Source organism: Danio rerio, chromosome 11, assembly GCF_049306965.1.
Source record: "Danio rerio strain Tuebingen ecotype United States chromosome 11, GRCz12tu, whole genome shotgun sequence".
NCBI lineage: Eukaryota > Metazoa > Chordata > Actinopteri > Cypriniformes > Danionidae > Danio > Danio rerio.
This window is the reverse complement of record NC_133186.1, coordinates 28446965-28473972: the sequence shown is the minus strand read 5'-3', so window position 1 is coordinate 28473972 and position 27008 is coordinate 28446965. Positions and strand designations below refer to the sequence as shown.

At 34.6% G+C, this 27008-nt stretch overlaps 2 protein-coding genes across 13 annotated transcripts; both read right to left on the bottom strand.

Moving 5' to 3' along the window:
- Positions 1 to 1919: 1919 nt before the first annotated feature.
- cpne1 (copine I) lies at positions 1920 to 27008 on the bottom strand. 12 transcript variants are annotated; one of them, XM_068224112.2, is made up of 17 exons: positions 26878 to 26980; positions 24804 to 24887; positions 13195 to 13326; positions 11967 to 12146; positions 11774 to 11848; positions 11180 to 11251; positions 10933 to 11016; positions 10753 to 10842; positions 8671 to 8766; positions 7501 to 7587; positions 7352 to 7411; positions 7069 to 7202; positions 6567 to 6621; positions 5745 to 5796; positions 5524 to 5657; positions 5119 to 5355; positions 1920 to 3222 (listed from the first exon to the last, which is right to left on the bottom strand). In XM_068224112.2, the coding sequence occupies exons 3-17, from the start codon at positions 13324 to 13326 to the stop codon at positions 3109 to 3111; spliced, it is 1602 nt and encodes a 533-aa protein (XP_068080213.1). In that variant the 5' UTR covers positions 24804 to 24887; positions 26878 to 26980; the 3' UTR covers positions 1920 to 3108.
- Positions 20139 to 23066, bottom strand: rbm12 (RNA binding motif protein 12). The gene is given in 1 exon segment (NM_001003856.1): positions 20139 to 23066. A coding segment is annotated over 1 exon segment (2631 nt). The 5' UTR covers positions 23045 to 23066; the 3' UTR covers positions 20139 to 20413.

Sequence of the window (27008 nt, the reverse complement as noted above, 5' to 3'; positions counted from 1 at the left end):
AGAAAAAAATAAAAATTACATAATAAATGTTAGAATGAAAAAAAAATTACACTGTTGTATATGGACATTTCGAGGGTAGTAGGCTACATATGTTGTATTTAACAGAAAATATTTAATGTGATTTAAAGATGACACAAATAAAGGAGGAACTCAAAAAAATGTGTCAATGACTTGCTGGCGTGCCCCAAACCCAGCCATGTATTGAACATGTCTTGGCTGATCATCATGAATTGATAAATAATTCTACTTAATTAAGGTTTCATATAAATATCGAAAATGATGCTGATGTCATTTCCGGCAAGGACTGTTAGAATTAGTTTTATGCGAGATTGGAGCAAGACAGTGTTTTTACAGTACGACATTTCCAGTTAATTTATGTTTTTAAACTGGCTCAAAAATATTTTTTTTTATGTTATTCGAGTTGAATATACATTCACACAAGTAGAAGAAGAATTATATGGATTGCTATAACATGTGCAACAATAACGAGCCATTCTATAGCGTGACATTTCAGCACTTAACAAACGGATAGCGACTCCTAAGTTGCACTTAAAGCTGGGCTACGTGCAATTGTGTTAAGTGCATTTTTGGGAAACGCACGTGAAACAATAACGAACGTTCGCAAAATGACTCGTAGAAAACGCTCTTAAGTGCTAAGATCAATCGTTATCGGGAAACGCAGCCCAGCTCATTTCCTTCAGAATCTGTCCATTTGAACATAAAAAAAATAAATGCACCCCTGCTGCTAAATGAACCCCCTCATAGAGACTTTTTTTTAAATCAAGGGCATAATTGATTTAAATGTGAAAAGATTATTATTTTGATGGATAAAGGACAAAAAGTGAAATACATTTTAAAACGCTCTATAGATTAACCAATAAATGTAAAATATTAATAATGACTGTGTAGCTTAAATTTGGGCTTTTTGGTTGATTTTAAACAGACATGGAAGACATAAAATTGTTGTTGCCATTTTTTACTAAACCACACATTAAACAATTTACTTCATCTCATCTTCATTGTATTTAAAGTCATTCTATCTATTTATTTATCTTCAGTAAGGGAAGAGTTCCATTCATGATACTCACCTCAGTCCCCACTCTCATTAGATATATAGTTTTTTTTTTTCTTTTAAATCAATTTCTGTAAATAGATGCACATTTCAGAGAGGGTGCATTTTACGTCAGGGGTGCGCACCCCAGCACAACAGTCTGAAAGGCTTCTTCTATCGTTTTTTTTTTTCACTATATATGATGACGTACTGTCAAAAATGGGACAAATGAGTTCATATAGGTGCCAAATTCTGGACTTTGTCAGTGGGTGGTGGGTCTTTCGAACCACATGAACCCCCCTGGCTCTGGGCCTGTAGTTCTATTGTACGTCAAATTAAATTAATCTGTCATGCCAGGCAAGAATGAACTTCATTAGTTTTCGCGCATCAAACAAACTTACTGGAGCTTATGTGACAAAGACGCAAATATTGGTTACTCAATGTTTATATGTGAATACAAGTTTAAATAAAATCGGTTTGACATATAAAGTAATAGTGCCTCTTCTCAAGACTTGGATTAAACCACTTCAGATGGAATTCTTTCTTTCTTTAGGAGCATTTTAAGTTTTTTGGAGAAAACACAGAAGAACAGAATTTTAAATTTAACCAAACATTAATTTCTCAACCAAACACAAATTCAGTTCTTATAAGGGCAAGTAAATAATGACACAACAAGTTTCCTTTCTAGGTTGAACAAAAACTTTGACCACCTAAAGAGCCAGCGGGTATTGGGTACATTGATTTAACTAATTAATACAAGTGGGTATTGGATACACTGATTTAACCAATAACAAATAAAACTATTGTATGTGGGCAAATCACATGAAAAACCACACATTCAGTGTAAAAAAGCACACAAACAAGAATGTAATGTGTGTTAATAAGGCAATGTCTTTATTTCTTTTTAGACAGTTATAAAAAGCAGTGTAATAGCTACAACGGCTTCTGAAGAACTGAACATGTTGCAGTGTAAACATTAGATTTCATCATTAGGAAAAACCAATGGCTGCTCATAACAGGATTAAGAACCCATTCCCTTTAAATCACTACATTAAAAAAAGAAGCTTTAATCAGGCTAATGGTCCCATAAGGCTTTACATGGCAAGTGCGAGCATACATACATACATATGCAGATTGAGTTTGCTGTGCGATTAAGGTGCAAAGATTTGTGTTAGAGGAATCAAATGAACAACATAATTTCTGGCTCTCAAAACAAATCTTTAAAAGATTCTTCTTGGCACAAAGGAAACTGTAAAACTTCTAGATCCTCAACATAACAACAGCTGTTTAGAAAAACATATCTGATAAGGCATTTCTATGATCAACATAATGCTTTGTAAAAGTAAAATAGCATTTTAAATTCTATTTAATTCAGCCATTGTTCATACTTTATATATTAAGTATTATATGAATGTTATATATCCTGGTCAAAACGACAATCATATTGGCAATATAATTCTACTAAAAGATTCTGAAAGCTCTAATTTGCTAGTGAAAGGCATGCAGTGATTTCTTTGGTATGTCTCTAGCTACTAATCATCTCTATAAGGGCAGCATGATTATTTATTTTAGCGCAGATGGTAAATGAGTATCATTCACTTTGCTTTGACAACTATTATACAGCAGAAAGTGCGGAGAATTACATAAACCAGCATTCCTGATTGAGATTTTGCATATGTGTGTGCCAAAAGCAAGGCAAGGCCAACAAAGTGATTTCAAATATTGGCTAAAGAAAATCAAGGCATCTGTGTGCGTAAACTATAGCATCACATATGTATATAATATATGCAACTTCACAGAAAAATAGCTCTGTAAAAAAAGAAACTCTTTTCCAGTTGGAATAGAATAATAAGGAATAATGTTCATTCTGGAAGATTAAAGAAATATATATGAAAATAAAATGATTGCATAATATATAAAAAAAGGGAAATTAAGATAAGTGGTCTTTCTACAAGTTCTTCCATGGAGCTGTGGTTCCCTCTAGTGGTGATCCATACTTACTCAAACTTCTATGCATTATAGATGCATATGATTCACTCTTCAGAGCAAGCCTGTGTCTATTTTGTCGGTGCAGGTGGGTTGACAGGAGGCAGATTTCTCATTTTGAAGTATGTCACCAGCTGAGATGGCACTTCGGCAAGAACGCTCTGAGCAAGTGCTTCTTTAGGAGCCTAAAAGAGAAATTGAGATGCAAAAAGAGGAAAGGTGTAAGTACTGACAGCAATGAAAACTAAAGAAAACATGCCTAAATTAGGCTTATTTGAAGGCTTTCTGCAGGTTTCACAAGTCAAATGAAGGACTTAAGACATTTGTAAGGCCATTATAAAGTACACTTCAGACTTAAGCAGGGTCAAATGCTAAGTTTTTTTTCTAATGGTCAGTGCAAATGATTTTCTTACACTATTAACATTTAGCCATTTCTAACACAACATATAAAGCAATGTGTCAAAACTCTTGTTATTTACATATACTTTTTTTCAGTATAACCTTAGTTTAAAAAAAAGACTAGTTTTAAAAACTAATAATAACTAGAGTTTAGCTTGTGTTGTTGACACCGACTTTGTTTACATGGAGCTCAGTAATCAAATTATTTGTCTTTTTCTGCATAAGACAGTAATATGATTAAGGTGTTTTCATGACCTGCTTTTAGTACGTTCCTTTCAGGATCCCATTTTACAAGTTATAGCATATAACTGGATTAATGTCATTGTGCCACTGCGCTATCCACATTTCTTTTCTTTTCATGTAATTTCAGGAAATTCTATTTTTAATTCATCGACTTTAACTGCAGTTTGGCACTTTCACTTTCATTCAGGAACATCTCATGCTTGTCCCCTGTGACAAACGAGATATTGAATGTCAATATAAATTGCTGGAAGAGTGTATTTTTAATATAGGTGGGCATATATACATTTTTAAAATCTAGATTAAGCTCAGAATTAATCTAGTTTGATCTGAATTAAAATGGCTCATTTAAATTCAGCCGAAGGCATTCTAAATATTTAATTTAACTCGCCTTTATTCCTATAGCGCTTTTACAATGTAGATTGTGTCAAAGCAGCTTCACATAAAAGATCATAGTAAATGAAACAGTGTTGAATGTGTGCTACCCAAATAATAAGTCTTTAAGAATATTTTTTTATCGCGCGATAAGAGTCTAGCAGTAAGGCAGCACGTTAATGCCGATAACGGCCCACCACTAATTTTTATTAAATTTAATATGGTACGGGAAAAAACCCTCTGCATTTCACGGAGTGTGTATTTGTCTGTGTTTATTTATTGACTCAATAGGTGCAGAGAATAGTGTCAAACAGCCGTGTGTGTGTGAAATATCCTGTCACAAAATGTGGCGAACAGTTTGATTAAGGTGTTTATATGTCTGTACTGCACTGCTACTAAAATTGGCATACTCCACGTCTTAATTCGATTTCCGTTTAGTTCGATTATGACCTTAATCGGAGATAATCAATCAAAATAAACAAATATTTAAAAAATAAATTAATTAATTAAAAAATTTTAAAAAAATAAAAATCGCTGTTTACATGCTAGACTCTTAATCAGAGTATTGTCTTAATCGTATTAATATCCGAGAATTGGGGTCCACATAAACATACTCACTGTGCTTTAAAACCAAATCAACTTTTCATGCCTATCTAAATTTAAAGGATGTGGACTTCAAATCAAATTGATGAAGTAAAAGCAACACCAACATTTCTGATCATACAAGTGGATATACATTGCTATTTGTTTAGTGTCTGACAAACTGTAAACAGCAGACCAACCATTTAGCATCAGTAGCATACAATCTTCTGGCCATTAGAATTTGTACTGTGTATGTCTGCCTTTAAGATTTTTTAAAAATTATATAACTGGGAGCTTTAAACAGTAACTGCCTGGCTGACCTTTTGTCAATAGGTTAGCAATAAAATAACAAAAACTCAATTTGTTTACAGGAGTGTCAAAAACACAATTTAACTAATTTGATTAAAAAAAAAAGTTACATTTAAAGAGTTAAAACCTTACATTTTGTTTCATTTAAAATAATAATAAAAAAAAGGGGTTCATACATTGGCAAACTGCTTGAAGGGCACAAACTGCACGATATCTCTGACCGCTGACTCTCCGGTTATAGATTTAAGCACTCCATTGTCCCCATCCAAAAACTCCATGGCCTTAAAGTCTGCCTCACCCACACCCACAATAATGATGGACATGGGCAGTTTGGAGCTGTTTACGATGGATTGTCTGGTCTGGTCGAGATCAGTAATCTCTCCGTCAGTGATGATTAACAGCACAAAGTATTGCTAATTACGAATAAGAGAGGGGGGAAAAAAAGAAACATTAGATACACAGTGCTGATGCTAAATACACCACTGCAGGCCACAGAATCAAAAAAAAAAAGCCAATCAAACCACATCCTGTTACAAATGTCAGTACACAACATAAAAAAGATGCTTCTTTAAGTAACTCACTGCTGCATTTGGTTGTTGAGCGGCTCCTGATGCAATTCGGGCCACATGATTTATAATGGGGGAGAAGTTGGTGGGTCCATAGAGACGAAGTTGAGGCAAAACTGAGCGATAGGCATTTACAATGCCCTCCACTCCTGCATGGTATGAAACATCAGCACGTCAGAGATACATTAGCGAATGTCTTTAAATTAAGATTTCTGCATTCTAATTCTAACTCTCACCTTGGCAATATGGGCTGTTAGGGTTGAAGTTCAATGGGAACTCATGTGATACCTAAAAAATTGTAAGATTAAATTAAGACCAGTGTTGGGTGAGTTGGGTGAGTTAGCAACTGAAAAACATAATTATAAAAGCAACTAATTTCCAAGGAAAGTAACTAATGCTAAAGATCTAAATATAGACTGATACACCAAATGCCGTTCAGTCTATCAGTATACCAATAACCATATCAACATATACTGTACTGAAATTTCGTTTGAATGCATGCTCGATTTTACTTCCACTTTCAAATTGCACAATTGATGCCCCGTGTATAATGTGAAACAGAAATTAAACCAGACTGGTTAAACCTTTGAAAGAGCAAAGATCATAATACAGCATTCAAATTTGGGTTTGTGCGACTCTACTGGGATAAATGTTTATAGTTCCACTAAACTGTCACTAGAGAAGATCACAAGTATTCTGACACTTCAATGAATTACATCGATGAACTCATTAAGGCAGTAGAAGGTGACAAGTGCCTGCTTAATCATGATATCATTTATAAAATGCCAACTCAACTATTATCAAAACAAGTCTTTAGCAAATGTCTCATTCATTCAAAAAAATTTCCCCATTAAACTCCAAATAATAAAAATACATAGAGGGAAGCTGTCAGAACCTCAAGCATATTGCTTGTTTAGAATTGGTTTAAACTTCTAGTACTACTGTTTTTTGTTGTTGTCATTTCTTCCATAAAGGGTTACATAATCACAATACATGTATATATACTAACTCGCCATTTGTTGAGAATCATGCAGCAAAACTAACATATAAGGTCTAACCTGGAAGTTCGGAGGCACTTGGGCACCAAATCCAAAGGCTGGGAAAAGCTTATCACTACAAAACAAGACAGAAAGCAAATACATCATTTAACTAAATAATAGCAGATCAAATTATTCCAATATGGTGCTACCAAAAAATCTCATGCTGAATGTATTTAAACATACAGAAAACAAATAATGTCAAATATAATATAATGTGAAATAATGGCTTTACATCCTAATGTCAATGTGATAATTTTACTAATCGCTGCTTAACATTAATGTGGTTATTGACAAGTTATAACTTATAACCAATGAAATTTAATGGAGATAAAAACCTTTAACATTATAAATGTCTTTACTTTCACTTTTTATCAATTTAATACATCATAGTGGGGCTGGAGGGGTATAAATTGGTTTAAAAAAATTTATTTCAAAGCACAACGCTGAATAAACATTGACTGGATGTTGCCTTTTAGTTTTTTAGTTGGTGGACTTTCTATAATCAAAGTCTTTCTTTTACCTATCATAGTCTTGGACCACCTGGCCAACAGACCAGATGGCAGACAGATACTGGTTAACACCATTAGGGTTGAGATAGTGCAGAGAGTCAGGTGAGCGGGGGTCTCCATTTGAGCCAGTGAAGTCAATACCCACCTAAAAATCAAACAATATTCACAGCTGCTTTACAGCTTAATCTATACAACCCCATATTTACAAACAAGATGTAAATGTTCTGCCTCAGGTCCATTAATAACATTATTTAATATGAAGAAAAACCACCTGCTATCAGTTACTGATCTTACCGTGAAGTTAATTTGGCAACCTCCCATCACATAATCCAGAAATGAATACTGCGTCTCAAGCTGAAAGACAGTGTGGGGATTTATTATGATTACTGTAAAACTATTCTGCAATCAAATGTTTTTTAACATTACAGAAAGGTTGTTCAAACCTTGCAATCTTTAATCTTGATGACTCCTGAGTTCTTATAACTCTTTTTCTTCTTTTGCTTCTCTGGGTGTATGCAGTCAAACTCAACCTACAAAAAATTAGAACTTCTCATTCACTCTACAGCAAAATTCAGAGAAATAATAGAAGTAAACAGAATGGAAATGTAGCCATGGCTTCTGCAGGTATTATGATGATCATTTAAGCTTTTGTTTTGAAAGTCATGAAAATTGGGTGTCAATGTGTCTGTTTGTTTCTAAATGAACATTTAAAGGGAGCACACACCAAAAGTTGAACATAAATAATTGCACTCATCTCCATTACATTATACTTTTTTTTTTTTTTCAAAAAAAAAAAAGGTTTGCTCCAAAAACAAAATAAAGAAAATATTTTTTTATTGCACCTTCTGACAACACTATAAGAAAGTAATATCCTCCCTCAGTATTTTCCAATGCAAACATTTTTTATTTCCAGATGCATTTACTTGGGATGCAAAATTACATAACATCAATATGAAATATAAAAATTATTTTAATACATTAAAAAAGATAACTTTATCATTAAAACAAGGATATGTCAAAAGGCTGAGTATAATCTTCATCCAACATATCAAAAAGAAAATCTGTATACTTGTTAACAAGCATTTGTTCTGTTAAGCATAAATAAACTTAATGTTGTTATAACTACTTAATTTTTTTAAATTTGATTTAAGAATTAGATTTTTTTTTTTTTACAATGTTTACTTAAGTAAACATTTTAATTTAAGCTTATTTTGCCCTGTAAAATAAAAATATTGAGTGAAATGCTACATGAATGTTTTGTCTTTAAGAATTTAAGACATTCTTTTTTTATTTAAATACTTTTTAGGCTTTAAACTGTGGTTGACCTATATAATATCAGCAGAAACCAATTTTATGTGATGAAAAGGAAACTTTCTACTGTTAAAACAAGGACCGAAAGCAAGCTTGGATCAGTGAAGGTGTCTCACCGGTGAGCCATGAACTGCTTTCTGCAGATCTGACACATTAGTTTGAAACACACCAATCAGATCATGAGAGCCATCGCTATCATAATCAAAACACTCAACCTAAAACAAAAAGCGACGGACAGACAGACAAACAGAAAGAGAAAGAGAGCCATTTAGAGGAGACTAACAAACATGCATCCTGCTCACCGCATTGTCTTTAGCCTCCATTAGCTTAGCGGTGGTGCAGGTGAACTCTCCTATCATGTCTGAACTCGTGTCTTCATCCTTATCGTAACAAGTTACCTAGCAATTAGACAAAGCTTTAGTCTAAAAACTAGAAAAACTGAAACTGATAGTGCCTTTGTCCTCTCAAAACATGGTACTTTATGGTTTTATTTTAATAGTAAGCATTTTTATCTGACCTTTTGTATACACTACTGTTCAAAAGTTTGGGTCAATATTTAATTTAAGAAATAGTAATTATATTCTCCAAATGACCACTAAAAACTGATTGTTACTTTAGATTTTAACATCTGTACATGAACAAATAATAAATAAATAATAACAATATTAATAATAATAATAATAATAATAATAAATGTTTTTCCGAAATATTATATTTAAAGTGGTCATAAACTGACCTTTTCAATTACTTTATACTGTTTTCTGAAGTCCACGAATGATGTTTGAATGGTTTGTACATCTTAAAACAACAAAAGATGTTTTGTACATCCAAAAACATCAAAATCAATGATTAAGCTTATTTTCTACTCTGGTTTTGATGCTGGTTCATCAGACGATCAGATTTTATGGAAAGGCTGCATTGAAGGAAACACTGACTGCTATGATTGGATAACAGTTCACATAGTAAACTAAAGCAAATTATTTGGGGGGAAAAAAACACACCAAACTTATTATTATCCCTGAAAAACGTGTAAAAAAAAAAAAGTGTTCAGTAGTATTAATAAAATAAATGCACTCTTATCACACCTTTTGCGTCGAGAGGCGCCTTTTTAAAAATGATTTACTAACAGCCGCGAGCATTGTGGGCACGCTGCTTATGCACCCTGCGCGAATGCAGTTGCAGTTAAAAACTCTGAGCGGAAAAAGTGCATTACGTCAGCCGCATTTTTTTCATTTCCCAATCAAATGAAAACAGAGTTGGGGTTTCCGTTGAGTGCCTGCAGTGTTTGTGTTGTTAAGACAACTACAGAGATTTTAAAGATGGAGGAGAGACTTGTGGTTGCCGTTTTGAGTTATCCAGTGTTGTATGACTCACAAATCTTGAATTTCACAATATTATTAATTTTTCTAATTAAATTAATGACAACAGCAACACTCGCGCACATTACGCAGCTGATTCAGTAGTTGGCTAGCGACATAGAGCAAACCGTGCTTTTGTCATAAATGTATATAAATACATAAAGTGGTCAGCATTCATAAGTACAGCCATCACAAATCAATCTTTAAAATTCATATTTTTAATAGGAAGCTATATAATATTATATTTGTGCATATACCTTAAATTAGTCAGTACTGAAGCCAAATTTGGAACTTATCTAACAAAATAACTTATGATAACAGAAAAAAAAACTATTACACCCAAATGTATGTTATAGAAGATATTAAATACAATTTTTAAAAAAAGGGGGAAAACTTTTTTGAAAGAGAATTTTGCAGGTTGTAATTTTTTTAGTAATATTTTGCTTGAATTTAACTGTATTATCTATCTTTCAATTTCTAAATATCTTTAGTGACTAAAATATCTGTTTATTAAATCTGTTTTGTTTAAATGCACCAAAATACATTGCCTATATTCAATGTGAAATGGATAAAATTATTAATTTTCACAATGAAGTGTACTCAATTATGCTGAGCACGGTAAATGTATTTCTTTTTTATCTTACCCAACATGTAAAAGTAAAAATTATCAAAAAATAAAAAATGTGAATAAGAATAGCAATGTTAGATATAGACTGCAAATACTGAACACTCCTAATCTTACTAATCAACAAACTTTTGATCAGTAGCATACACATGTAATACTATAATTAATAGAAATAAGAGCATAAATAACTGCTAAAAAAAAAATTATGTTTGACGTGATTCTTTTAATAACGCTTTTTTCAAATTCCACATTATATTTGAGCGTCAGATGCAACAACTGCCTTTTTATCCTAAAGATAAATGTGCAAAGCAAAATAAATGTGTAGTGAAATTATATATAATACTGACAAGATTCCCTGACCAATGCACATGTAAGTGGGCATAATAACACCATGTATTTACCTTGATTGGTTTGTTCAGATCACCATTGCAGAATGTGTGCAAGGAGACAGTAAACTTTTTCCAAGATGGGTTTAAATTATTCTTGATGACCTACAGTGAGTGGTTGGTAAAAGAAAGTCAGCAAAATCTGCATGTGCAAACCAACATTAGTTTTCTAAGTGAATAAAAGTGACCAAAAACCTCTGTCCTGTGAACTAGCTGCCATTTCCCATCCTCATCTTGCTTGAAAAACTCCAAGAATGGATCAGACTTTCCAAACAAATCCTAAAAAAAAAAAAAAAAAAAAAAAAAAAAGATGGAAGAGATTGATGCCAAATCCAATAACTGTCTTTAACGTCAATTATTACAACGATTTTTGTGCAATAACAAATTAACTAAACTGCAATGGCTTCTTAAAAGATGCAACAAAAAGGCTGACTTTGTTTACCTTTTTATCCAGGTTTTTGGCCTCTATCTCCATCACAATAGCCCTGTTATCCTTCACCTCCTCAGCTGTAATCTATACATTACACGTAAGAAATAAAAAATAAAATGACACAACGTTGCTAGATTATACATAGAAAACCTTTTAACTGGCAGAGCTGCATTAGAATACAAATTGCCACTATAACTCAAAAGTAAATAGCTACAGGATAATATAAAGGAATTAACAACTTTCCATAAATTCAGATATGCAAATGTTATTGTGAGTTGTTAAAAACTGTTCTGTATGCAAATAAATAATTTTTTGTGAAGCCATTAAACTCTCCTAAGATACTGTAGATGCAAATTCTTTCAAATAGTGACGCCAGAAAATTGTTCACCAGGAACGTTGCAAGACTTCTATCAGTGTTGCCATGTTGAAAACAGCAAAGTTAGCACATAAACCAAACCTGAAGTGGCATACATTTCAAAAATGTGTATATAGATGAAAGGTTTAATGCGGCATACCTTCTTTACACTAAAGCAGACACCGGCCCGCTTTAAGGCCGCCTTACACCAGCTGCATAAAGACGACCCAAGTCTGTTTAAGAACACTTACTGTTATTGTGCCTTTCCCAGCTGGCTTTGCTGCCTTGAGTTGAAGTGGTCTGGTAAGCTTCCTACTTGACACGATCTATTGTGACAATTGGTGTGTGAACGAAACCATCAGGTCATTGCAGTGTATTGAGATTGAAATATACTATTCATGGTAAACAATTTCTAACAAAAGCTTTGCTCCTCACAATACATACCTGTCCAAGGGTGCCTTCAAAGCCTCCCAGAAAGTCATCATCACCGAGGTCCACAGACTTGTTGTCAATGTCATAGACACCAAACTTTAGCTTCTGCACCTTTTCAAAGTAGTAGTCAATGTGAAGTTTTGTGGAGAACTGAGGATCCTGGCAATTCTTCACTCTCTCTGTGCGTGCTACCTGCAATAATAACATATTATTTACAAGTCATATAAATAAATGTATATTAGATATGCACCAGTATTAAAGTAAATAATCAGCATTTACAATGCTAATGTGAATGTTTTCTGTTGATGCGTTTTCGGTTTACGAAGGAGGTAAGGTTACTTAAATCACTGAAATGAAAGATACTTTTTTTAAATTAGGATTTCTTTTAAAATTGTGAAATTAATTACAAAATATCAAACTGTCCTGTTTGATTTTGCTGCTTTTGAACAATTAAATACAATATTTAAAACTATTTAAGGTAATAATAATTATGAATTACCCGTCACTTTAGAACATTATTCTACAATACACTTTCATACCTTTATCTGAATAAAGTTGCATAAATGTAAAATAATACAATTTACCTTAATTGCTTTTTACACATTTTAATATGTACAGTATAGAATTTTACTCTATTACATAAATACTTTTATTATGCTGAAACTCTTACTCACATTTTTGACAATTTTCCAATTTCTAATAATTTCTTCAACATTCACTTTTAAAAGAATTAATGTGCGGTTACTATTTTAAAAGTATAGTAAAAATTCTACCATCCTTTACTTATCCTATACTTCGCTCAAACCTGTTTGACTTTAATATTTTGAACAAGATATTTTGAAGAAAGCTTAAAACCTGTAACCATAGACTTCCACAGTTTGTTTTTCCTACCCTGAATAGCAATGAATACAGGTTTTCAGCTTTCTTCAGAATATCTTCATTTGTGTTCAAGACAAGAAAGAAACTCAAAGGTTTGGAACCACTTCCAGTGAGCAAATATTCATTTTTGGATTAACTATCCCCTGCATTTATTATATAGTTAATGCAGATTGGTTGGTTAAGTAAAATATTATGCATAACTGTAATTACCATATTAGGTACATGGAAGGTAAAAAAGGACATATAGTGGTTATATTTTGTTGTATGGCTTTAGCAAACTGAAAATATTTTCCCCCCATATGAACGGTGGCTTTTGAGAGAGTCAGTTATTATACTGCACTTCCAGGTTTAAAGCCCATACCTCTGTCCATTTGTCATCCCCGACGCTCTGCAGCAGAACACAGAGAGGATCAGATTTGGATCCAACATCTTTATCCAGGAGATTATTGCAAGAGATGGAGAGCTCGACTTTGGACACACACTGAGCGGCCATCTGAAAAAAAACCACAACAGATAAAAACATGTATTAAGATTTGGCCTCGAGCTGAAACCGCTTTAATGAACGTGAGGAAGTTCAATAAGCTCCGTTCCGTTGTAAAGTGAAACAAAAGTTCAACAACATTCGACTCATACATACCACATTATACATTGCTAGCGGTTCCACGAATTAGGATTTGAAACTATTGCAAAATAAGCATACAAAGTGCTGCTAAATGTCATATTTGAGGGCCTAAAATGTAAAAAAGAAAACTTTCTTGAAGGCACGCCTTTAATGTGCCATTACTTACTAGATTAAAGTACATCTACATAAGAATGGTCAACTTTCAGCAAACCGCACACAAAAAACACACAACCCGCTTAGTACAAGCTGACAAATGCGTCCGTGAATCTAAAAATATCATACCCTTTATTAACTGTCGAACTGTTGAAACTGCTCGTATATACCGTGCACCAAAACTGCCTAATACTAGCGTCTCCACCCTGTCTGACACGTTCATGTAATATAAAATGAGAAAGGCGGTCCCATTGGGTTCCGTTCCAGACGTGCATTGCTATTGGTGGACGAGGAAGCTAAACTACGCTGCAATTGGTTAAACTCCTGTCAATCACCGCACCAGCCGGCAGCAGAGCACAGACTCTCACAGCCTGAAACCAGCGAGGACTGACTCATCACTGAACACTATGAACAGCCTTTAGTTTTGATAAACGCCTTAAACTACAAGACACTTAAAAAACTCACAAGTAAACAAAACCACAAAATAACACCGTCTATGTATAACAGCATCGCAGCGTAATAAATCTAACGCTTTCCCTCACACACCACGTTTTAACACAAGTAAACAAAACCACAAAATATCAGTTTATAAACAACATGAAAACTCGACAACAATTTAACTCTTACACACGGTTTCCACAGCAAATATCGTTACAATAATACAAATCATCTCTTAAAGGAAAAATTGTGGACATTACATACAAAAACGAACCCTCTGGTTGGAAAAAAAAGATAAAGGTTTGGAACTATCAATAAAAAAAACAAAACAAAACAAGGAATTACCAGTAAAGATAATTTCGGTTTCCATTAAATCACATCACAGCAACTCCCACTGTATCCATTAAGGTTACAAATTCTGAGTTTCTTTTTCACAGGGTAGTACCTAGCCTTAACTGGTTTAAATGAACCAGTTGTGGCAATTGGTTTAACACACACAGAGAGAGAGAGAGAGAGAGAGAGAGAGAGAGAGAGAGAGAGAGAGAGAGAGAGAGAGAGAATTTTTGTGTGACAGTTGTCTCCATGGCAACACACATCCCCCAACCAAAGAGCATCATCATTCTAAGCTCTTTGCCCCAACTGAGCCAAATCATTTTCCAAAAATGCTCAAACACTGCATATGTTGCTATAGAGGCCAGATAAGCCCATATCTGCTGCAAATTAATATAGTCTCTTCCTTCTTAATATTGCTAAACAATATAAACAAGAAGTCTTTGCTTAAAAATAAACAATTCAGCCTGTTCAAGATGTAGGGGGCTTTTTTCTGATTTGGTCTCACAGACTCATATTATACTCGAGTTAAAGTTACCAGCATTTTGAGAGTAAGCAAAATAAAAATATTAACCGTATCTTCTGAAAAAAGTTAAGCTGCCACAAGCTCTATTGTTCAAGCATAGCTTTTTTTTTTGTTAACAATTCATATTTATGTTTTATAGCGTAACAAACAAACATTAGGTTACATTAACTACAAATAACCAACTATTACAATTAGGGTTGCACGGTTTACCAGTACTATGGTAGTATCATGATGTTATGGCTCTAAAATACTGACGGTGCTACTGTAGTTTGTAAACGGTAGTATCGTCATTAACGGTTTGTATAAAATAAATAATGTGAGTGGAAAAGTCCCTAAAACGCTCACATGTTTGTGCAACAATAGACCATTTTATTTAAATAGTCTGTAGAGCAAAACTGTGTAGAATTTTCACTTTTAATGGTAGCCTATTGCACGTTTTTTGAGGTTTCAGTTCGAAGGCACATCTGAACCAGTTTATTCCTGTTCCTGTCAATGGAAGCATTAAAACTATTTTGAACACTTTATATAGCCTAATAATGTTGAAAAATACTTTTAGTAATGAATTTCGTTGGTACAATTTATATCTTTATTTTAATGTATTTTTTGTGGATTAGTTATCTACAAAAGGTGAAGTGATGTGCAAATACTTTTTTCAATAATTAAGGAATTACAAATTCAATTTAAGTGAGCCTATTATACCACAAAATATAGTACTTTTGACAGTATTCTTTATTTAAAAGAGTTATGAATTACAGTATCACAATACTAATTGGTATCACAAAACTTTAGCTGGTATAGTATCGTAACGTAAATTAATCGTATCTCGACAACCCTAATTACAATGATATAACTAGTAATGCTAAAGTGAATTATTGGCATAACATTTGAACATATTGGAGGGATTGTATGTTCTTAATGTGTTAAGCCGGTCACTAGCTTTGTTGTTTTAGCATTGTTTATATAACAATCCCTTTTTGGATTTAAAGTGAATCCTTGGCATAAACATAAAGAGAAAATTGTATGGTCGTAATATATGAAGTATATTAACGGAGTAAAGCAGTATAATTATATTTACTACAGCTTAGAAGTTTCCTGCTAAAAGAAAAAAAAAAGGTCTTAGAGGGGTTTGGCTATTTCCAGCCTGGTCTTAGCTGGTCTGGCTGGAAAATGACCAGCTAAAACTAGCTTGATCAGCCTGGTTAAAGCTGTACTAGCTGGTTTGACTGGTTTCCCAGCCTTGCTAGGCTGGAAATGGCCAAAACCCCTCTAAAACCAGGATGGTATAAGCTGGGGGGTTTTGAGCAGGGTTGTGCTTTTTATACTTAACCTCCTTAGTTTTTTCCACAAGTATAGAAATGCAGTAGAAAGTAAAAAGTTTAGCTATTTTTTAAAACTATGGTTAGTGTGGTTGCTATAATCAATCAATCTGATGATTTACACATGTACATAAGATAAGACTTGCAATTTGTAAAACTGTACTGTGTTTGGTAATAAAACATTTACATTTGTATCCAAATTCATGACCCTGCTACTCTCTAATATGGTTTTCTAACAGACAACAATTGTAACAATGTTGCATCTTAAGCAGTCAGTGAAAAATCTAATACGCTTTTAATAGCACAAAACTAGACTAATTATCGAATCGACAGGAGTGAATGACTACACATGTTAAGTCAGTCTAATCTGTGCATTTGATGACTAGTTTAGTTTTGGGTGGTTCTAAAACAACTATTAAACTCACTGAAAGACCAAATTTAGCCTTGTTTTAATCAAAATGTCAATGTTTAGACGCCAAAAAATGTAAAAATGCTTTGTGGGCAAAGTTATCAACGCTGGTTGCTATATTTAAAAAGAACACCAATTTTACAACTATACTAGAAATAAACTTAGAAAAAAAACTTAGATTTTTTTTTTGATATTTTCTCTTTTTAAACCTCTACTCTTTTATCATTACATGGTGCACTTAGATTAATGTCAAATTAAAAGTTGCTTTGTTCTAGGTCAATATGGCTAGGATCTATACTCCCAATTCGGCGTTATAATCAAGGTACTGTAATGTTATACAATGTACAAAATACAGTTCCAAGCCATATTAACATCTAATTTTTAACACACAATTTAAATACAAAAGTCAAGCTTTAAATAAAAAAAAAAATTTTTTTTTTTGAGTGAAATGCTAATGCTTTAATGCAGAGATGCCCAAAATAGGGCCCATTTGGCCCACCATCTAATTTAAAAGGGGAAGGGAATGATGGATGTGGCGAAAGCTTTTGACAGAGATTGTTATTTTGATTTGAACGTAACCCTTTGCTGAGCTTACAAAAAAAAAAGGCAACTGAAAATAAAAGTTTCTATCAAACGTTGTAAATTAATCAGACTTTTAAAATGGAAAAAATGTCACTTGACAAAAAGCAACACAGAAGACATTGGCGAGCAAATCAAGGAAAAGGCGGGCGCAGGTCGACAAGTGTTTTCAGCATTGAACTCCATTGTGGAAGAAATAAGATTGTTTTTACTGTCATAATAACTTTGTTATAAAATGTTAAATATTATACTGCATTAGTTAATTTGACTCAAATCAACATTTTCATGTTATTGTTAAATATTAGCAAGAAAATTAGGAAATAACCCATAGCAAAGTTTATGTTATACAATGCAACATTTTCCGTTTCGGCCAACATCCCTCAATCAACTTTGGTTTTTGGCCTTTTGTAAGAAAAAGTTTGGGCAGCCCTGATATAATTAATGTAACTGAATGGATTAAGAAATAAATCTCAACTAGTTAACTCCAGTTACTTGTAAAATTAATTATTTAAAAAAAAGCGTTATTTTAAGCATCATTCCCAAGTACATGCTGGACTTTAGGGCAGTTCACATCTGTATTGTATAATGTTTTACTATAGGACTCACTGCTAATGTTAAATGCCCCTATACCATTACTAAAACAAATCTAATGAGGGTTAGTACTGTTGTATAGAGCTGCAGATTGAGATATTATGATCAAATATGGTAAAATTCTAGTTAACTAGTCGTTTAAGAAAACTGAACTACAGCATTGCAAGCTTTAAATCCACACACTTCTACCTGTCAGGAGAGCAAGCTTGCTGTCCAATAACAATAATTTACAAACTTGGGAAAATATATCAATCTTTGTTTATTCATAAACAATCCAATTCACACTTTCCCATTCTCCATTGCCAAATAAGCTCATGTGCGTGTCTGCAATAACACATACATCTTAGATGCAACAAAAACTGCACAATTGGTAGACTTGAATGTGTTTAGGACAGTGTGCTGTAAGGTTTGGATTTAAGGTAATGCTGGAAATAATGTTCAGTTTCTTGAAACACACAGAACTTTTAGCTTTATAGACGCGAAGGTGAAATGTTGACTGCATGACTCTTTAAAGTGCCAGTAACTTTGACCTACATTTTATAAAACACCAATGACTACACTTTTAACTACACATTCTTAATTTTCCATTTAAAATATGAAATAAGTCACCTACATCTCGAATGGCTTTTTGACTTTTTTCTTTTCAATTTAATCATTACAACAAAACATTGTTAAAACTTTTATTTACACAAGCATATTTCAATTGCATACCTCCACAAAATCTCTCCAATTTTTCCTCCACACAATGCATTCTTTTCAAATCAACAAAAAGCCAACCCTAATAAATCTGAAATGAATTCAAATTCTCACAGGTAGTTTATAACAGTACTAAAATCCATTATTTGAACTTACCTGAACATTAACACGTTAATCAGGAAGCAAGGCTCAGCATCAAAAAAGGCACAAAGCAAAATATACAGTCCACAAAGCACAAGAACCACTCGAGACGTTCAGAACAAAAAGTACAAAAGCTCAACCCAAAAAAAAAAAAAAAAGTGAATAAACAACCGTGAACTTATGGGCTTCTGAAAAGACCCATTGCAAGCAGATTCAAAGCATCAAAACCAGCGTTTGAGAGCAATCCCACTTGACCTGCTTTGATAAAAATGCACAGAGAATGTGGAGATCTCTTTGAAAACAAGGAGAGAAACTGTAAGCATTTGCTTCTTGGAAAATCTTCTTAAAAGCTTTTATGCAAGATCTTATTTGCCATCATAAACCACAGCCAAAACAAGAGACATTCCACAAGCAATTTTCCTCTTTAACATTTTTATCGTAAGAAATTGCCTTTATAAAGCCACCTGTGGCATTTTCATGTCTTTTTGATCCATTCACAATTAAAAAGGGTTCTGGGTAATGCTTTAGGCATGACGTACAATAAATCTAGCTTGTTTTTAATTACAATACAAGCTAAATTAATTTATTTCTGCTCACATTATGTATTTTTCCACCACAACCCCAATTTACCTGCATGATTTTTACCTCAAATGCTGATAGCAGAAAATCTGAAACAATTAAAAATAGTGCCTGCTCCAAATATTTAATATAACACATTGTCGTAAAAGGTTGATGATCCTATATTGTGACAACAGTCTAAAGCAACAAGAGACACATCTTTAGAGGAAAAAAAATCAATTATACATATGCAGTTCAATATGAGAAACAAGAAAGTCAAAGCAAAACATTTTATTGTTAATATCTGAACTGAAGGAAAAAGAAGGACAGGACAGAATACAATACCTTAATGGTCATCATTTCAGGAATGGCATTTTATTGACAAAATAGTTCAGCTGGAAAGTATTTACAAGAGAAAAGCGCTGGAAAGTCAAAAAACAAAACAAAAAGTATAACAACTGATCCATTTTAGACATTTTAAAACAAGCCAAACCTCCAAAAAAAAATGAAGTGAAAGCTATCAAACACCACAGCAACATGTTATGAAGACAGCTAAGCAAAGAGAGTAAAATGCTTTCATATACATTATATTACAATGCTGCAATTGCTTCACATCTCCGCCTAGCATTTACAATGAATTCATGGTTTGACATCAGGCTTTTAGCACAATCCAACATGACAGCAACAAAAAATGATAAAGACATGACAGTTGCCTTTTATTGACATAGAAAAAAAAACTTTGCAGCAGAGCAAACATTGAAATTGAAGTGTGAGCATGTATTCAACAATGCATGGCAGCACTTTTTTCTTTACCTCAGAAGAAAACTCGGCATGGAGCATATACATATGTGTAAACCTTGAGCACAAATGCAAAACAATAATTCTGGGATGTAAGCAACTAATCCTCTGCGCAGCTATTAAACTCTACTAAACATACATACCACTATAAAGATGCCCCTTATTCAGATCTGCATATGCAAACAAACACATTATTGGCCTAAAGTCTTAAACAATGCTGTTTGAAGTTTTAAAATAAACAGTCTTTTCTCAGTTATGTCATGCTTCATGTAACGACAGTCTTGGATAAATAATGTGGCCATTGAAAAAGAATCTAATACTTGTCAGCTTCTTCTTCTGTACATAAAAACAACAAGATTAGTCAGTTTTTCAAAAAAACTGTGTCAAAAGAAAAGACACATTGCGATGACAAAGTTCTTGTTTTTATCCCAAAGTGATCTTAACTTTTCTTGCCCCAATAGGCCTATCATTCAAGTCCATAACAGCAGCCATAGCTTCATCATGGGAATCAAAAGCAACCATTGCTTCCCCAGTGGGCAAACCTTTATCACTGAATTGCAAGCATACAGAACCAGGCAAAACTTGATAGCCATAGAAGAAATCGATGATCTCATCCACAGTCACAGTAAATGGCATGTTTTGAATTTTGACAATTGTAGGCCGTGAATTACCTGGACCACCAGGGGATGGTCCTCTAAGATTGTCAGAAGGTGGCCTCTGACCTTGATTCCCAGCGCGATTTTGAGTGACAGCTTTACGAGAAGACCCATTATCAAATGGTGGCATCACCCTTAAAGGCTCTGGTGCGCCAACAAAACCAGGTGGTGCCGTATTGACACTGGGTCTGAAACCAGGGTGCTCTAGAATAGGACCAGGCAGAGGTCCTCCAACCATAGGTGGTGGAACACTAAGCGAGACGTCAGCCAAAGCTGTGCCAAGGGGGGGCAAAGGTGGCGGACATGTCAGACCATTGCCTGGAGCAACAAACGGGTTGACAAAAGGAGGACCATTTCCAAGAGTCCCTACAGCATTTCTTAGAAAACTGAACTCATCGCCTGTCATTGTTGGAAAAGCGTGAGGTGCCTGGGGAACTTGGGCTTGGGGTTGAACATGAGCATGTGCATGGACATGTGAATGGAGATGAGCATGGGCATTTTGTTGGGATTTCTGTCCTCTTTTTGCTTGCGGAGGTGGATTTCTTTCAACTTCTTTCATCTGGTCAAAAGTAACCAAATGAACAAAGGCATCCCTGCCATTCAATTTCTGCCTATGCAGCCTCTCGGCTTTAAGTGCATCCTCATCTGACTTAAACTGCACAATAGCTTGGCCAAGACCATTACCATTAGAGTCAACTAGCACCTTAAGACTTTCTTCAAACAACTCTATGCCATCAAGAAACAGTCGAACATCTTTTTTTGTCACGTTATAGGGAATATTGGTTATGTGAGCACAACTCTTGGCACTCTTTCCCCCTCCAGAACTACTCTTTTGATCACCCTGAGAGCCCTGCATTCGTTTGCGAATGGCATCAATCTTTTCATACATGTTTTTCTTTGTGATTGGATGCACTTGTATGAAACGACTACCCATGTACTGCATATGGCATCCAAGAGCAGCTTTATAGTCCATTTCATTTCTAAACTCTACAAATCCCTCACCAGTTGCCCTGCCATTGGGTCCATATGCAATGTAAATGCTATCTTCAACAATGTCAAGATTTTTGAAAAACTCAAAGATCTGCTTATTTTCTGCTTCATATGGGAGTCCTTTCAAATATACACAATAGTCTAGTTTGTGAGGAGATCGGGATCTAGCTCGCTCACCACTAGAGGGTGTTGGCGAATTAGCGCTTCTGCGACGATGTCTGTTGTGTTCACTGTCTCCACCTGCTTTAGAATGTCCAACACTCTCTCTCCACTGTCGCTCTGTAGCTGGAGAAACCTCAATATATCTTTGGCCAATCATTCCTGCGTTTCTTTTTAGGGCTTCAAAAGACTCATGTGGCGAGTAGAACTTAACTAATGCCCTGCCACTGTTTCTACCCAAGTTGTCTTTGAGCAAACGAATAGACTCGATTCCAAGTCCATGGAAAAAATCTCTAATCTCATGTTCAAGGACTGAAAAGGGAAGGCCATGCAGATGAACGTAAAAGTCATCTGGGTTTGTAATGGCTGATTTCATGTGAGGTTGGAGGTTCAGGGGGTTTAGAGGGTTTAACGGATTCAGGAACATTGGATTGGAATTTCCGAGAGACAGTGGACCAGAGGCAGCTAAACCACCAGGGACGGGGCCAACAGGTGGAGGAATGCCTGGGTTGAATGGTGGAAGCGCAGACAGGTGAGGCATGTGTGCAATGGGAGGGACTTGAGGCACTGATGTTAGTGGATTAACAGTTGGTACTGGTGGCAATGCAGATACTGGTGGTGGTACTGGTATAGGGGGCATTGGTGGTAGTGTTGGCATGGCGGGCAACGGAGGTATTGGGGGAGGTACAGAATTCAAGGATGACATTGCTGTTGTCATTGTGGATCCCAAACTAAGGCTTGGGCTGGTGAAATTATTAAAGTTTGGGGGCATGCTGCCCATGGTTGTGGTTGAAAAGGTAGGGACAGTCTTGTTGCTAACAGGCTCATGTGTTGACACTGCTGTTGTGGAAGTAGTAGAAGTTGTGTTACTAAACCCTTGTGCTGTGGTAGGCAAGTTGCCCCTTCCACTTCCACCAGTGCTAACAGGTGGCCCAGGCCTACTGCCATTTCCTGCGGCAACATCTGCGCTACCAGTTTCAAAGCGCCTACGACTCAGCTCAATCATATTTTGCATTTCAGTTTTGCTACTCAGCAACAGAGACACCTTGGAACCTTTGATTGACCCCCCTGTGCGCATCATTCCAAGCCTTGCATCTTCATCTGTGGCGAACACGATAAAAGCCTCACCGTGTTCACCCCCTACAATATGCACACCACCATCCGGGATGGTCAATCCAGAGAAGAAATGGCGTATATCCATAGTCCCAGCCACAATGGGGAGACCCTGCAAACGGATGACCACAGCCATGCTGAGGTGCAACAACACACACCTGTAGATGAAAGAAGGCAACGACTGTCAGGCTATGGTAAAAGTAAAAAGATAACACAGAACCAGAATTCAAACCACAAAAAAAATCAATAAATAAACAGCAAGACTAAATTATCTAAATAAATAAAATTAAAAAATCACGTCAACAGCAAAATATATAGAGCTTGATTTTTTTAAAACACAGCAAAGCCCATTTGAAACAAAGATTCTGAGCTCAACACACCATTTAGTGGTTTTACCGTTGTAGCCAAAGCATACAAGCATTTCACTTTATAGCATGCAACAACAATTTAGTACACAACAGAATCTAAAAACATGGACTCAACTGAACAAAACACTTAAAACATTTTTTTTAAACATTCAAATCACTAAATAAAACATTGTTAAACACGACAAATGCCTGTGGTTTAAAGGAGAACTAAAGTCAAAAATTTCAAATATACCAAATTAACAATCACCACTAACAACATTAATATAGGGGTCTTTTGTATTAAGCAAATATCATGTAGCCAGGTGTTTTTCACAAGGATCCATATCACTCCAGCTTAGAACTGCACGATTAATCTTTAAAAAAAGACAGCTATCTCAATTTGACACCCCACATTATCTTAATCCAGCATTAATACAAATCAGAAAATTACAGGAGACAAGCATAAAGGGGGTCACACGTCTTTACATACATTTGCTATACGTTGCCAAGCATGCAGACAGACATGTGACGAAATGGCGTTGAAGGAGTCAGCTTACTGTATTGATAAGGTATAATTCACAAAAACATAAATTCTGTCTATGTACTGTGGCATAATGATGTATTTGGGTTTATTAACATCCAGCTTGTTGTACGGAGCGATCATTTAGCTTCGTAAAAGCTCAGTCAAAGGATGTGCATTGTGATTAGTAATTGATTTGAATGCATGTTTTTCCAACTGACATAAGTGGTATTACACAGAAAAAGAAAGCGCTAAGAATATGGTCTTATTTTATTAACATTTTGCTTAAGAGCATGATGCACATGGTTAAATATTTCTTTGAAAATTGTAAAAATGAAAATCTATAAAGGACAATTATATATTTTCAAAGAAAAAAAATCTAATTTTATCCAGAATCATGCAGCTCTACTCCAGAATATTTAGTTATATTATATAACCATGTCCACTACATTGAGATTTTTTCCTAATGAGCTTATAAACCAAATCTGTTTTCAAAAAAAAAAGTGGAGCAGTGCTTTGGGCGCCCGACCAAACTAATGGTGCAGAAAACTCTACACATTCTCTGTCTTAAATCACAAGATTCTCACACCTTTTGGCCAATGAATTTCCATTGTTTTTTTTTGTCATGCGTAATTGATGCATAAGCATTTTTAAAAACAAAAGGCAATTTATAACTTGAGTTCCAAACTTGAATTCATAATGAGGCAAGCACCAACAGAAATTATAAATTTTTTCAGACTCATAAAAACCACTTAGCTTTTTTAAAATTGCAATAACCTGAAAGAAAATTTAGCAACAAATTTCCTATTGTCCCACAAAGCATTAATATAAATATTATGACAAAAAAAATATATATTTTAAACCAATCGCAACTATTAAATACTACAATACTATATTACTCTAGACAACAATAAAAATGTCTACACTCTAAAGTCAATTCTTTCTCTTAATGTTTTATTATTTTTTAGACCATTAAGAACGGTAATTCTACACCAAATATTTAACGGACAGATCCCTCAAATGCTTACCTGTATTAAACGTGCTGCTTCGTTACAAGATGCACAGGACACCCAAGCCAATCCTGACGGCAATCATTTAAAATCAATTCTTGACTGTAATAAAAAGAATAAACGGAGGGAAATATATGTAAACAGCATTAGAACAAGTGTACCCATAAGAGTCTCCAAGAAAACCATTCAGTGCCAGCCATTTCCAGCCCATTTAGTATAACATACTGTGAATCAGCAAAAAAATTTATTAATCCACCACTTGTGCATAGACGATGGCCAGCTGCTTCGCAAAAGCCATACACATTAAAAATTAAAACGCATGCATGTCATGTTTCATGACTCCCAGCAAACATCCACATTAAACAGCATCACACGTTAAACACATTTTTGAACATTTCCCATTTCAAATGTGAAAAAGAATATAACATGTCAAAGCATATTAAGCTACAAAAACAGGTTGAGACTTTCCATGTAGTGAAGTAAAAGTTGTGAATGTGTAAAAATGAACTTAGACAACACCTTTAAATGCATCTAGCTTGAGCTCGTTTCAACCTAACTTGTGCATTATTAATCTGAACTTTAAACATTGCAAAAACCAAAAAAGCCTGTTTGACTATAAATTACAGCAAATGTTAAGAAATCTTTCTACTCTACCATACTAGACATGTTAAATTAACCTTCAACTCACTCACATTCAGCTTATTCCACTCATTATAAGGGGTCACCAAAGCCAGCAGAATGAGCCACCAACGATATCCACAACAATTGAAAAAGTTACACATTCAAAAAGAAAACAAATGTGTCCATTCAATAAAAGTAGACATGGGCAAATAAATACACACCTTTTTTATTATAAACTATAAAAATAAAGACTTTTAATTTTAATCAAGGATCAAATTAAGAATATTATCTAAATTAGAATCTGAGCTTGTGAATAAGAGTCCAACCGCCACATCTGAATCAATGCCCCACAACTGAAAGACTACTGTTCCCTCCATGCAATCAAACTTTAAAATCAAAATAATCCGTTTATGGTTCAGTTTTTTGCAATTTTGGATATGCAACAATAACAAGTTTTAACTGAAACAAAGGGGCACAAATTACACTATTTTATTTTTGAGGTGAACTGCTTAATAAAAATGCATTGAAGTACTTTCTACCAGAAACCTCAAAAACTTACAGCACTTAGTGTCCAAAAATCACAGAGTTCAGAAATGCAAGACCATCAATGCCTCAGAAATTCTGCCAGACCTTACACACCAAGTAAAAGCAGGTCACAACCAAAGGCCAATAATCATGTAATCAAACCTAAATACATTTAGGCCAACCTACTAAAACCCAAATCCTCACAATAAGACTTCAGGGATGATGCCTGTTAATTTGTTTAAAAATATTACAGACACAATTATTCATTTCTATAGGAGCAACGCTTTTAACAAGATTTAAATATAAAAAATAAAAAGAACTCCCCAATATCAGAAAAAATGTGTTAATTTTTTGCTGATGCAAAAATATGACTAGAAATTTTAAATAACGTTTAAGATGAAACAAGCCATCAAAATACAACGTTTGCAGCGTACTTATACAAGGAACCACTGAAACAACAAAGTATAGCAGAAAACAACAAAAATGGGCAAGCATAACCAGGTGTTCAAGAAAAGCTTCTAAACACAGCACTCTGATTTTTTTATATTATTTAGTTAAAGAGAGTTAACAATAACATCCATGGCATGGCGTCATAAGCCATTCAAACCTCAAAACCAGCGAGACGACAAAATGGCGCCGTCTGTATCTGCCACCGTAAATGGACCGATGCCGTCTTCAGCAGAAACAAAGCTCGGAAATACTTTCTCATTACTTGATCAAACACAGCACTTCTCAGAAACCAAAAAAATACAACAATTGCACGTAAAAGCACAAATGCCTGGCTATCTGCGTTTTGCCCATTTAAACAAAACTATGTAGTCTGCTTATGGCTCACAATCACCCTGCCCTCCGTGACATTTAGAAAGCCACTGCATTTTAGCAAATGTCGAGAGTGTTGTGTGTAAAAATACGTTTGTGTGAACTGGTGTACTTTGCATATTCTTACCGAAATAATTTGTCTTAAATTATCTTTTTTAAATAATAAAGACGAGGCGCTCCTGTTGTGTTCTTCCAACTCTTGATCTTCTGCGTCTGGTCGTGCTCAATCTGTTCAGTTTCGACGCTGGAACTACGCAT

Coding starts and splice junctions, on each gene's coding strand:
- cpne1 (XM_005169257.6), bottom strand. Junction 7,203..7,351: donor GTTGCCAAATTAACTTCACG/GTAAGATCAGTA, acceptor TTTGATTTTTAG/GTGGGTATTGACTTCACTGG. Junction 5,356..5,523: donor CTCAACAACCAAATGCAGCA/GTGAGTTACTTA, acceptor ATTCGTAATTAG/CAATACTTTGTGCTGTTAAT.